This window comes from Austrofundulus limnaeus, unplaced genomic scaffold (assembly GCF_001266775.1).
Source record: "Austrofundulus limnaeus strain Quisiro unplaced genomic scaffold, Austrofundulus_limnaeus-1.0 Scaffold973, whole genome shotgun sequence".
NCBI lineage: Eukaryota > Metazoa > Chordata > Actinopteri > Cyprinodontiformes > Rivulidae > Austrofundulus > Austrofundulus limnaeus.
The window spans coordinates 51225-65308 of NW_013953375.1; the positions used below are offsets into that span (position 1 = coordinate 51225).

The following is a 14084-nucleotide window of genomic DNA, read 5'->3' on the forward strand; positions in this document are numbered from 1 at the left end:
TGTCATTAGCACCTCTAGTAATATATTTACTGAGAAAAATGGTGACGTGTTCAATACTTATTTTACCTGCTGTATAACAACAAAGTTTGACATGTATGAATGGTTTTTTGGTATTAATAATATATTTTTAAAGAATAATTAGCTAAAACGTTGGTTCATCTTGTCATGGACTGTCCAGCCAACAGGAAACAGGATCATAAGAGGAGGTTACAGGACAAAAAGACCAAACAAAAGAAACCTAAATACATAAACAGGATTTAAAAGGCAAGATTTACAGAAATATAAATGACAATTAGAGACCAGAGAGACCATTCATCTGCTTTATGCAAAGTTTTCAACTAAAACCTCACAAATCACTTTAGAGCTAAAACAGTCATTTTGACCTCACAGCAGCAGGAGGGTTAAAATATTGTCTTAAAAATAATCAGGCAGGACTAAAAGCACTGCAGCCTCTTTAAATATAAAAAAAGGTTTGTATCTAAGATAAAATGATTATTTTCATGACATTTATTGCACATTAAACAAACCCTCAAATAATTTTCTAGGCCAGTTTTTTTGATGCTTTGAATTTAATTCCCTGCACTGGATGGTGCACCATTTTAAAGAGCTGCTCTTAACTCACTAACCTTAACTAGTTAACCTAAACTCATTAATATAACCTCAGCCTGTTGCAGCCATTTAAAACAGCAGGTATCATCTGTCAGCAGCAGGTCGGCGGGCGTTTACTGTGAGTTTAGCATTGGAACAAGCAGGGTCAGCAGTAGAGAATTATCCTACCTCCATTATAATCCTGCCGGCGCTCGCGCCATCAATAGTGACGTCAAAGAAAACTTTGGGGTTTGCCATCGTTTAACGCGATTTGAAGGAGCTCCTGGAGATGCAGAGCTAAATGTCGATTTATTTAATATGGTCTGGTTTTATGGGAGGCGGGTCCTGGTGACGACAGCCAATCAAAAACCAGGCCATCCGCAAGGCTTTACAGCGGACCAATAGGAACGCGGATGAGCGAGGTTTGCTCCAATGAGCTACCAGGGGGTGGAGCTTCTCCATGACAAACCACAGCTGGAGCTTCAGAGGGAATAAAATGTAAACAGATGTCCAGCAGGTGTTTGCCACCTTATAAAAAAGTAAAATAAATAAATAAATTGCAGCTGCTTTTCAAACTAAAACCTAAACGTTCACAGTTGCAGAATGGATCTGAAGCTTAAAATAAAGACGTTTTAGAAATACTACATATAAAAACTGGAGTTTGTGACATGAAAATATTAACGGTCTGAAATAAACTTGACATTTTTATAATTATTTATGTTAGAGCAAAGGAAAATAAAATCCTACATAACAAAAGAGATTAAATAAATCTAACGACTGAGCAGACTATGAGTTGTTTAATATGTGTGGAAAATAAATATGCTGTGTCTCATTTTGAAATGTATTTTTAATTATTTCTTACATTAAAATGCAGAGCCTGTTGCTTTTAGTTCTTGGTGTTGGAATGATTTGTTCTTTTTTTTATAGTGTTTTACTGTCATGGTTAAAAATTTTGAGTTGTAAAGTAACTAAGTACAAATACTTTGTTACTGTACTTAAGTAGAATTTTTTTTTTTTTTTGTATCTGGAATTAATTTGAGGAATTGTTTTTCATCCTTCTACTATATCTTCTTCTCCTATTTCTACTTTTTTTACATTTTCACACAATTATCTGTACCTTTTGCTTCTTACATTTTAAAAAAAGGCAAGTAGAAAGTTGTTACTTTTATTTCATTTTTGCTTGTTTTCATTCCAGCTTGTTTTAAAAAATAAATACTATCCATATAAACTGTGCCTCCTAGATAGAGTGAACTTAATTGTGGTTGAATGAGAAGTATGTATGTATAAAATTCTGATACCATATTAGTTTGTACACAAACAATTCATGTCACACTCCAGCAGGACATTAAAATAAAAGGACTGCACTTAAGAAGTATTTGTATTTCATGAATTATATTAGTACTTTTGGCTGCAGCCCTCAGATAGATTTTCATTTTGGGGAAAATGTTTGTGCAGCCTTGATATATGTATATAAACTGAAACAGCTAGAATAGTGCATCCTACATTTAACATAAATTAATTATTTTAATACAATACAGTCATTTCTGCATTGTTTTGAGGAGGTCACCTCCTAATAAATGTCATTACAGAAAATCTAACTGCTCATTTTAAATCAATACTTTTACTTTTAAAACTTAAGTACAAAAACTATCAGATACTTTAAGACTTTTAATCAAGTAATATTCCTAAAGGAGACTTTAACTTTTACCAAAGTAATTTTTTGGTAAGATACTTGTACTTTACTCAAGTATCACTTTGTGGTGTTTTGTGCAACACTGCAAATTTAAATATCATTTATTTTGTTAGTTTGGTGAAACTCTGCAGAGAAAGCAAAGCTCCACAGGCTGAAGATCCCTGATTTATATCCACTCTGCTTCCAGGAGGCAAATACAGAAAAAACATAATCAACTAACTCTCCAACTCAAATAAAAAGTCATAAGAAAAAGAAACTACAAACATCTTGGTAACAATTAATTCACAGAAAGCTTGGTCTGAAGGACACCTATACCAATGCATAAACACAAATGTTAGAGTTCTACATAAAATCTAATTTGATTAACGCTTAATTATTGTTTCAACACAAGTAAAAAGCTCTGTTTGTCAAATAAAACGACTTTTAATTTAGAGTCAGGAAAGGGACAAAGTAAATGTGGGTACAGTGATGATTATGATTAAAAAATAAATAGAAAATAATGTAAATTACAATGTGTTACAAAATTTGTGGAATAGTTTACATATTTTAAAAAAACTTCTTCCCTCCTTCTAGCATTTTTTAAGTAGTCCATGATTTCTAAACATAACATTGTTGCTTCAGTTTACAAAGAAGATGTTTGATTCTTCCTTGTTATTATGAAGAAAACTTTCAGCTGGAAAAGATAGCAAAATAACCATCTTTAGCTGTTTCTGTTATGAGTAAATGAAATTTGTTCTTAATTATTTTTTTACAGCTTCAGCTTTCTAACAAACAGAAATGTTTACAGTGATGATCCATTATCCAACTAATGACATTTAAATGAGAATGATTAACATTTGATACACACGTTCTCTAATGAAAACAGCAGACTGTACAATACATAAACCCATCAGGAGGAGTTATACATGTCAGACCATCTAAAACATACATGAAGCTTGTCAGTGACAGAAACAATCGTGGTGAAGCACAGAGGGAGGAGGTGCTGAAACAGACCTGAGCCTGCTGTCAGGCCTTATTGTTTACGATTGAATCATTTCATGATCCACTTTATAAATTCACTGCCTACATTTCACGTGTTTATCATTTACATTACAAGTTATTCATCTTTTTTTCCCCCATAATTCAGATAAAATTTATTTATTATTTATTTACCGTTATTTAACCATTGAGATCTCAGATCTCTTTTTCAAGGGAGGCCAGTAAAAGTTTAAAACCAACAGTGGTTTAATCCTGGTGAGTGATGGGTCACACGCCTGACTGAAAACTTTACAGAACATGAAACACCTCCATAACTTCCACTGATTTCCATGACTAAAAACTGACAGAAAAAACATCTGGTTTTTGGAGCTGCCACATTGTGAAATCAGAGTATGAATGCGAATCTGTAACATAGACACAAAAGTTCCAGCTACACGGTGCTTTTTTAAAAACACAAATTAAAAAGTATCAAAGTGTGAGTCTAACATACGTGAACCAACAGAAATCAACACTTGAAAAAGATTGATCTGATCTTGTATTTTTAGTCAGAAATGTCCCATTCGTTTAAATTGAAGGGGCGGGGCTTAACGGTTGCACTGCAGGCACAACACAGTGACTTCAATGTGCAGCTTATATTTCTATCTATTTAAACATAAAAACAACTACATGAATCAACAGGAGTCAACAGCTAAAAACATTATCTGAAGTGTTTTTTTTTTTCTTCAAAATGAAGGTTCTCTTTGTTTATGTAGAGGGGCGGGGCTTAAAGCTTGTACTTGGACCACACTATCAACCTTCTAGGTAGTCCAGTATTATATGTTGACAGTTCCACAGTAAAAAGGATTTTTTTTAAATGTGTTTACCTGTAATTAGTTGTTTTATATTTAAAATAAATATCATGTAACACCAGGACAGTGTGAGACTGTCAGCATGATTTAAAGCTCTCTCCTAAACAGACTGCAGTTCCAAAGATACAACATGGCAGCTTCAGTGAACTGGACCCAGCTGGCTTCTAGTTCAAACAGAGAGAGAAGGCAGAAATATTTGGTGTAGTATTGATTATAATTCATGGTGATGTCAGAACCTAGCGGACAGTTACTGATGAGTTTAAAGGGATCCCTGATTAGTTGTAACATTAGACTTTATTGAATAAACATGTATTTTAACTGTAAAATAAAGACTAAAAATACTGTAGACTGTTTAGTTTAGTAAATTTTTAAAAATATATTTTAACATGGATGGAGCCATTTTATTTTCACGCAAAGCATTCTGGGTAAATGAAGAGGTGGATAGGTCCTCGGTGTGAGCGAGCTATATCCACCCTGAAGGTTAATCTTGGACAATATCTGATGATCGACTCTTTTAAATGAAACCAGAGAGCGTTGACAGAGAGGAGAAGGTAGAAATGACTCAGCCTGTAACTGAAAATATGGATGGAGGACAACAGAGCTGCTTCATGGAAGAAGAACCTCAGCTTAGCCTGTTAGCCTTTGCGCTAACACTATATTGCCATATATGTATTAGCTCAGTGCTAGCATGACAAACAAGCTAAACCGAGGTCCTCCATCTATATTTTCAGCTGCAGGCTGAGTCAATTTTGTGTTCCCCTCTCTGTCATGTGGATGGAGGACCTCAGTGACGAGAGGAGAATGTGTAGCACTGAGCTAATACATATGTAATTAAGTAAGTAAGTAAACTTTATTTCTATAGCACCTTTCACAGACACAAACATCACAAAGTGCTTCACAGAAAGCAAAAAAATAATTAAAAACAATAAAACAGATCACAGATATAAAAACAACAATTAAAACACAATAAAAAGCGCATTAACTAAAAGCCTGTCTGAATAAAACTGTCTTAAGATGTTTCTTAAAAGAGTCAGTAGAATCTGAGCAGCGAAGGGACAGAGGGAGAGTGTTCCAGAGCCTCGGGGCCACCACCTGAAAAGCTTTGTCTCCACAGGTTTTATAATGGGTTCGAGGGACCACCAGCAGCATTTGATTAGAAGACCTCAAAGTCCTKGWTGRACAGAGAGGCTTCAGAAGGTCCAGGATGTATTTGGGGGCCTGACCATGAAGTGCTCTGAAAGTCAAAACTAAAATTTTAAAATGACTCTTCAAATGCACAGGGGGCCAGTGCAGAAAGGCTAAAACAGGTGTAATGTGGGCTCTCCTGTGGGTCTTTGTTAATAACCTCGCTGCAGCGTTCTGCACAGACTGAAGCCGAGTCAAGGAGGATTTGTTTAGACATGTAAAAAGACTGTTGCAGTAATCTAAACGAGAAGAAATAAAAGCGTGAACAACCATCTCTAGTTCCTTCTGTGACACAAAAGATGTCAGCTTTGAAATGTTCCTTAAATGATTAAAAACAGTTACGAACTAAAATTTTACAATGACTGTCAAAAGACATAGAAGTATCAAAGACAACACCCAGATTTCTGAGACTATTTTTCACTGAAGGGGTTAAAAAAGCAAGGTGCTGCCTGATTACAGGGATTTTATCATCAGGGGCGATAATAAGAGTCTCTGTCTTGCTTGCGTTTAACTGCAGGTAGTTGTTGTTCAGCTATATTTTGACTTCTGACAGACAGTTACTGAGTTCAGATAGTTTGAAGAACTCAGAGGGTCTAAAGGAACAGTACAACTGTATGTCATCAGCATACAGATGGTAGGTGATAGCATCGGGGCTAACGCTAAAGCTAACAGGCTAAGCTGAGGTTCTTCTTCCATGAAGCAGCTCTGTTGTCCTCCATCCATATTTTCAGTTCCAGGCTGAGTCATTTCTACCTTCTCCTCTCTGTCAACGCTCTCTCTGGTTTCATTTAAGAGTCGATCATCAGATATTGTCCAAGATTAACCTTCAGGGTGGATATAGCTCGCTAGCAGCCTCACACCGAGGACCTATCCACGTCATCATTTACCCAGAATGCTTTGAGTGAAAATAAAATGGCCCCGTCCGTGTAATATATTTTTAAACTTTGTTTAAAAATGATAAACTGAACATCCTACAGTATTTTTTCAGTCTTTATTTTACAGTTAAAACATAAGTTTATTAAATTAAGTCTAATGTTACAACTAATCAGGGATCCCTTTAAGGCTCCAGATTCACTTTAAACTGCTTCTCTCAGTTGGCAACATGCCTGACAACATTTATTTTTATATTAGCCTAAATAAGACAACTAACTTCTACATAATGAGGCAAATATAGAGAAAATACCTGTTATTAAAGAGCATTAGCACTCAGGAGGACTAACAATGTTGGTTTTGATGTTTTTATGCCGTGTGCTGACAGTAAGATTTTGAATATCATAAGATTGTAGATTTGTTGGGCTGTTTTTTTCTGAACCAATATGCTAATAAAAACTCTTTCTTACTAAAGGTGGATATTGATGGCAGCATGTGGAACAGATGTGATTGAATGCAACTCATGATTTATTTATTTACCCTCAGATAACCTGATCATGTTCACTGTAGCTGCTAGATTCAGGCAGAGTTGTTTGCGGTTTGCTTTTCTACTAAAATGTAAAATAAAGAGTGTTTGAGAGACAAGCAGGCTCAGTTGAAGGTAAATACTGTCAGAAGGCCTGTGAGGGGGTCTGCATCCCACCTCACATCCCTCTGTGTGAGGACCTTTACCTTTTAATATGGAGTGACAGAAAACTGCACCTCATCACGAGGCTAGGAGATGACGGCAACAATACTGAAATATATTAGACAAATACAACAAGGTTCTGCTCTTTGTGTCCATCCAAACAAAGGAAATATTCTCAACAGCATGTGTCGTTTCATCCTAAATGAAGCCTTCATTCAGTCAAACATATCTGGACAAACATTAAAGGACGATGATGCAGAATAAACAGTGTGGAAGAAGAATTCACCTCTTTGACATTTGTCACGTTACAAACACAGACTGCAAAACACTGGGATTTAACGTGACAGACCAACACTAAGTAGAGAATAACAGTGAAGTGGAAGTGGAGAGGTTTGTCAGAGCATCATGAAGACCAAGGAACACACCAGACAAGTCAGAGATAAAGTTGTTGAGAAGCTTAAAGCAGCCTGTTTTAAAGCAGGGTTAGAATATAAAACATCCTACAGATCTCTGATCAACCCACCAAGACATGAGCGGGTGAGGAGGACGATCTGTCCACAGGACAACTAGTAGTTGTGCTCCACAAACCTATCCTTTATAGAACAGTGACAGGAAGGAAGCTGTTGAAAAAAAAGACAGGAGAAGTCCTGTTTACTGTGAAACATGGTGGCAGCATCATGCTGAGGGATGGCTTTTCTGCTGTGGAGCTAAATCCAGGACAGAAAACCTGTTAGGATGTTTCATTTTTCACCTGAAACATCCAGTCTGAGCTACAACAGAAAGAGTTAGACAAGGGATTCCCAACCAGGGGTACACAAGCATATTATTGGGGGTACGTGGAAAAATTTCCCAGGTGTGTAAAAAAAGAAATAAAAATAGGACTGAGATATGTAGAGCCCTATGATTTCCACAATGTGGAAATTGCAGATGGAATCACGGAATTAACACAAAATGGAATCCAGTAAAAAACGTGGAATCTCACAGAATTTGCTCCTTTGGGTGAGTTTCTGATGTATTTTGGACGCTGCTGTTTTCCGCACCTGCCATTACCTGGGTTATTTATTTAATTACTTATTCACTTTGAAGGCAACATTTTTATCTTTACGTTTAATTTGAGTTGAAAAAAAAAGCCTGAGAATTAAACATTCTAGGAGTTAAATAAATAATTTTCATTTAACAATCAGTTGTTGTACATGTAGGGATCACCTCGAGTGAAATAATCAAGGAAACTGTCTTGGACCTCAGACCTCTGATGGACCTTTAAAGGGACAAAAACTCTGTTCCACTTAGAACTGAATTTAGGCCACCTCAGGTCGCCTTAACTTGTCAAAGAGACATTCTCTTTTATTTAATCAGATAATAGACAGAAGAATCTTCGTCTTATTTGATTTATTGTTCTTTTAACTGAAAGTTATTACACATTTTGATAATCAGAGAATGTTACAGGACAAAAGAGGACAGATCTCTTTTCTCAATCAGTATGATTTCAGCTATGTATGGATTTTCTGTGGGAAAATTCTTATTTAACTAAACTAATCTTTATGGTTTAAAGTTGATGAAATATCAATGTTTTACTTGTCTGAATCATATTTGCAAATGTTTTGAATTTGAAGCAATTCATTTTTCAGTTATGTGTTAAAGAAGTTCTCATCAGATAATTAAATGGGTCATGAAATGTTTTGTTTCTGAACTACACAGAAGCAGAAATCTTTGTTTGGTTTCAGGAGGCGATGGCGTCTCTGAACTAACACTTTCCTTGATATCACTTTTTCTAATCTAACCTTCGGAGGGCGGAACTTAGGACATCTAAGCTTCTTAGTAACAGTTTGTGCCCGGATGGCAGAAAGTGACGGACCGCCCATCAGTCACACTGGCAGCTGGATTCTCTTCGGGAATCAGGAGCTGAAGCTGTTGGTTTAAAACCCCTTCACGCCAACGGGGAAACCGCACAGCCGGATACGACCCACACCTGGTCTATCCAACTTTTAAAACCTTCCTGTCGGAAGTTTTATTTTGAAGTCTGGGTCCAGTGTTTGGCTTCGCCTTCTTTCTAAGGCTTGACGCGGACGCAAGCAAGTCTGACCCACGCGCCTCGAGGTTCCATCTGTGCTGACGGTCCTAAAATGGATTTTCTAAGCAGAAATCCGAAATACCTGGAAGGTGACTGACCTCATCTTTAAAGGTAAAGCTGGCTGTGTAGTGAATTTCGCTGTCTGGCCGACGCCGAGTAGAGAACGCCTCGCCTCTCTGGTTAAAACCACATTTATTTAAAGAGTAACTTACCCCAAAATTAACTTTTTTAGCTGATAAACGGTCTAGAATGTGTCTAAAATGTTATATAGTACTGTTTCTGTGTTAATTTTGATGTTTTTGTGCGTATTTGTTCAAATCTGTAATATTTGGTCTAAAAACGTGTTTTTGCTGCTCATATGGGTAGAGCAGTGGTACTGCAGGCTAATTTGCATATTGGTTAACGGCTCTCCACGGTTACGTGTCTTCTCCACGGTTTCGTCACAGCGGCTGTGTTCTGGTATAAAAGCCTCTCTCTAAGACACGCCCCTGCAGCAGTCAGAGGGTGGAACAGTTAGCAAGCTTAGCATGATCGTCTGTTGACCTTCAGCCTCGGGTGGGGAGAGCTGACTGCCCCCCCCCCCCACACACACACACACACACACCAGCAGTACGTCCTGCACAGCCGGAGGGGAGGAGGGGAAAATAAGGCAGAAAGACAGTGGGGCAGCTGTCAGACTGTCGAGGAGCGCTCTACCTCCTCTGGTGTGGTGTGAGGTGGACAGAGCTCAGCTGAGGCTGCGGTAAAGCGCAGCGGGTCCTGATCCACGGAGCCAACACGAGTCAGTCCCAGACTGAGCTGACTTGATCAAGTCTCTCTCTGCCTCTGATGAGGAGGGGGGTGAAAATCCTCCACCTCAGACGTTCAGAGATGTAACTATCTGCGTCGCTGTGGTGACTCTCCATGTAGCATCAATTATGCTAATGCTAGCTGTCACGCTCTCTCGTCCTGGCTCTCTCGTCTCTCGTCCTGGCCTCTCCGCTCTCTAACCCCCACCCCCCCTTCCCTTCCCACACCCCTTACCCTACCCACATTGATGCATTTTTCAAATTTTTCCTTGGGGTGGAGTTATATTTTCACAGGGCGGGTAAGATACGCTTTAAGTTAAAAGTAGGAAAAGCTAACATCTTACTTTCCTCCTTTTCTTAAAATCTTCCTTGCCAACCCTAAGTTCCATCCATCCATCCATTTTCTGTACACGCTTCTTCCTTTTCAGGGTCGCGTGGGTCACTGGTGCCCATATCCAGCAGTCACAGTGCGAGGGGCAGGGTACACCCTGGACAGGTCGCAAGTCCATCACAGGGCCCCAACCCTAAGTTATCTGCCTCAAATGTCTGGTTTTAAACATCTAACTTGACATTTGTGTTTCTATTTAAGTGCATGTGGTTGACAATTAACATGTTCGAAGTGCTTGTTATTGTTGGTCCTAATACTTTTATAGGAAGTTGATTGACCACAATTAAGTGTACTTTAGTGATTTTGTCTGATTTGTAAAATAAACGATCGCATTTATTTATGGATCAAATCAAAATTCACTGACTCACGTAACTTATTGTGTATCCATTCACTTTGAACTGGAAGAATATTTTACCGAAAATAAAAGAGATCCTTGCTAAAATATACTCCTTATAACCTTGTTATAAGAGTGTAAGGTTAAACCTTAAATACATTATAGTTCTGGAGAATCATCATTACATTTGACTGAAGGGGTGCTAGTGGTATGACAAAATGGCTCGGGGGTACACAAGTCCAAAAGGGTTGGGAACCACTGGGTTAGACCAAATGTGTTCCAATGGACCAAAGACCAGACAGATATCCAACTGAGAATCCATTTGAAGGAGTTCAGAAACTCTTTCAGTCTCTAAAGCTGGTGGAGACAAACCCCAAAGACTTGTAGCAGGAGCTGAAATGAGGGTGGTCCTACACCACACTTTAAAGTATTCATATGTAAAACTTGTAAAAAACAAGCATCATTTTCCTTCCACTCCACATGTTTGTGATACTTTGTGTTTCTTACAGCAAAGCCCAGTGAAATATTTTACTGTCTGTGTTTGCTCCATGACAAAACGTTCAAAAGTTCAAGAGGTACAAACATGTCTTCCAGGTGCTGCCAAGTGCAGCAGCCACAGCAGGGCTGGGTTCTCCCCTCCTCCAAACCCGTCCACACTGGATCTTGTGCTGTAGAAGCTGGTCTGCAGAGTCCTGTGTGCTTCTGCTCTTCCTGCTTGCTGCAGTCAGCATCCCGTCACGCACCTCTGCACTCAACAGGCTTTAGAGGACACTCGAGAAAGACAAGAGACAAACAAAAAGTCCATCACACACACCGTCTGTGCAGACAGGACCGGGCCGCAGGGCAAACTGAAGTTCTGATCTGGAGGCTGCCACGGCACCGAGGTGGAGTCCACATCAGTTGTTCTCGAACAGAGCCAGCAGGTCGTCGTTGCTGTTGTTGGGGAGGTCGGGGGGGCCCAGGTAGGACAGCAGCTCGTCTGGGTTGGTGAGCTCAGGGAGGAGCTGGACGACACAGAAAACGGGCTTTTAGCTTCAACACCTCTGGGCTTCATTTAACAGATTTAATATTTTAAATACTGTTAGTTTTAAGTTAGTTTTTCATTCTTAATTTACAATTAAGAATGAAATTTAAGATCTACAGTATATCACGACATACAGAAATATACAGAGGAAATGCCTTAAATTTGTCCCTTTAAGGTCAAGCGTCAAATTCAAATTTTCCTATGTTAGCAACAACAACTCTTCTCCTACTATTTTCACATTCACTCATTTATACGAAAGCTGTTTGGTTAGGTTGCGTGTTTGTAGCTGTGACTATATTCTGTTAATAAATTAGCAGTGGTGTGCTGTGCTAATCCAAAAATAAGCTCCGCAATTTCTAAAGCGCTTATGTAAATATTTAGGTCCGCAACCTCAAAAGCGCTTATGCCATAGAAAAACTAGTGGAAGCTAATTTTAAAGCACAAGTTCAATTTGACACTTACTAGCTGGCAATAAATCATGTACAATATATACACAACACTGCCAACTAGCGGTGTGTGAACTCTTTTACAGCTTAATTCTACAACCACTGATTGCTGGGGATGTGATTTCCTGAAACAGACCTTTAGCTACTGGTGTAAAAATTAAAAAGTTGTTGAGGATTGCTAGTTCGGCTGCTTCTTTATCTTTTTCTTTTGTTTGTTGTAGATTTTTCTTTAAAGAAACATAATTTTAAAACTGTTTATTGGAAAACTGAAGCGATGCATTCTGGGTATATGACCAGTTTGATTTGTGATGGGAAACGAAAGCACGGAGTACAGGAAACAATCTTCCCTTCAAAATAAGAGCTTGGATTTTAAAGTTTTCATGTAGTTGCTCCAGTTGACCACTAGATGTCAGTCTTCATCAGCATAACATCTTTAAATCATTTCTGAATCTCTAACTCCATTGCTTTGACCAATTACGTCAAGAATTGAGCTCCAGCGTTTAAATTTTATTTTTTAAAAAAGGAGCTCCGATTGTAAAGTAAAATAAATCAATACGTACACAATTTTAGTATGGATTACAAACGTTAACTGTTTTAGCTGGGACAGGGAGTTCTAAACATTGCCTTCCTGCTACGTAAGTAGACACAAAGTATTGTGGGAAATGAGAACCGTGAACCAAAGCAACAGTCAGCAAGGATGTATACCTTCTCAGTAAGTGTGTTTATCTGGGAGGGGTGCTGTTGGATAGATCATGTGTGTTGTGATTCATGACAGCCATACCTTCCACTGTTCAAGATAATGATGACTGGTAGATAATTAGTTATTAGCGGTACTGCATTTTAATTTTAGAAAGCACAAATCTGCTTATGATTTATAAAAATTAGTAAGACCGCTAAAGCGCAAATGTTTAGGTCTGCAATTAGCAGATTTGTGCTTTAGCGGGCTGATGCCCACCACTGTAAATAAGTGATGCAGAAGCACTTTATTGGGCATTTGAGGTATGGTTACATGGGCGTTAGACATTAAAACTTGTTCAAAATAATTTAAGACTTGAACACAATAATTGCGTGAATTTTAGACTTTTTAAGAGCTGGCAGAAACTCTGTGTTAAAGTGAGCAGAGATACTAAATATTAGAGAAGACGACAACCAGGTGAGCTCACCAAGCTCCAGCAGGACAAAGAATAATTAATAATAAACAATATTTTTAGATTTATTATAAGTTCAGAGCTGAATTCGTGATATTTTGTCTTCTCCTCACATCCAGAGTGTGATCAGGTCCCTCTCCTCCTGGTCCACCCAGACCGAAGGAGCCCTCGCCCTGCAGCCGAGAGTTCTGGGTCCCGGTGTTTCTCTGATGCAGAGGGCTGCTGGCGCCGCTCAGACTCTGACTGCCATGGACACCCGAGGCGTGCTGCTGGAGGACATTATGGGAGTGCTCCATTCCTCCAGGATGAGGCGTCTGAAAGCAGAGACACAGTGAGTCGGTGGTCGGGTCCAGCTACCTGCACTTCAGGTATAAAATAAACTGAAAGCACAAAAGAGACGAGGCAGGTCTTGGTTTCTACTACGACGTGAAATTTAAGGTCAAAACAACTTTAACTGGGAGGAGGAGAGTTATTTATGTATGTTTGATGTCATTCATTCCTCTCATCTGTATGAAATCATGAAAATATAAATCAAAGCAGCCATAATGAAGAGTTAAGTGTCAGAGGACTGTTTTGAGATAAACAGAACTTCAGTAAGCGGGTCATGATGGTTTTATTTTCCTCTCTTCTACAGACTTATTTATTTCTGCCGGTCCTCTGCACACCCACTGAAAGCTGAACGTCTTCATATCCTCCACTCACTGAGCAGCTTCATTCTGAGCTCTATAAATATGAGGGGTAAATACAGCGGGCAAAATAAGTATTGAACACGTCAACATTTTTCTCAGTAAATATATTACTAGAGGTGCTAATGACATGAAATTTTCACCAGTTGTCGGTAACAACCCAAGTGATCCATACATACAAAGAAATCAAACCATAAATGCCCAGAAATGAAGTTATTTGTAATAATGTGGAATGGCACAGGGAAAAAGTATTGAACACATGAAGAAAGGGAGGTGTAAAAAGGCATGGAAAGTCAAGACAAAAGAATGATCAGAAGAGTTGTCCAAGAGCCAAGGACCACTTGTGGAG

General features: G+C 38.6%; 2 protein-coding genes across 2 annotated transcripts in view; both read right to left on the reverse strand.

The window, feature by feature from the left end:
* The window catches only part of LOC106533566 (peptidyl-prolyl cis-trans isomerase), a gene marked incomplete in the record, with an annotated part of 12051 nt that extends 11042 nt beyond the window's left edge, over window positions 1-1009 (reverse strand). The window contains 1 exon segment of the mRNA XM_014029920.1: window positions 778-1009. Coding sequence (XP_013885374.1) covers window positions 778-846 — 69 coding nt within the window.
* Window positions 1010-10945: 9936 nt separating this feature from the next.
* The window catches only part of zmiz2 (zinc finger, MIZ-type containing 2), a 69487-nt gene continuing 66348 nt past the window's right edge, over window positions 10946-14084 (reverse strand). The window contains exons 18-19 of the mRNA XM_014029917.1: window positions 13163-13363; window positions 10946-11435 (exon numbers count right to left, since the gene is read on the reverse strand). Of these exons, the coding sequence (XP_013885371.1) occupies window positions 11328-11435; window positions 13163-13363 (309 nt within the window). The 3' untranslated portion in view covers window positions 10946-11327. The remainder of the gene's footprint in view (window positions 11436-13162; window positions 13364-14084) is intronic.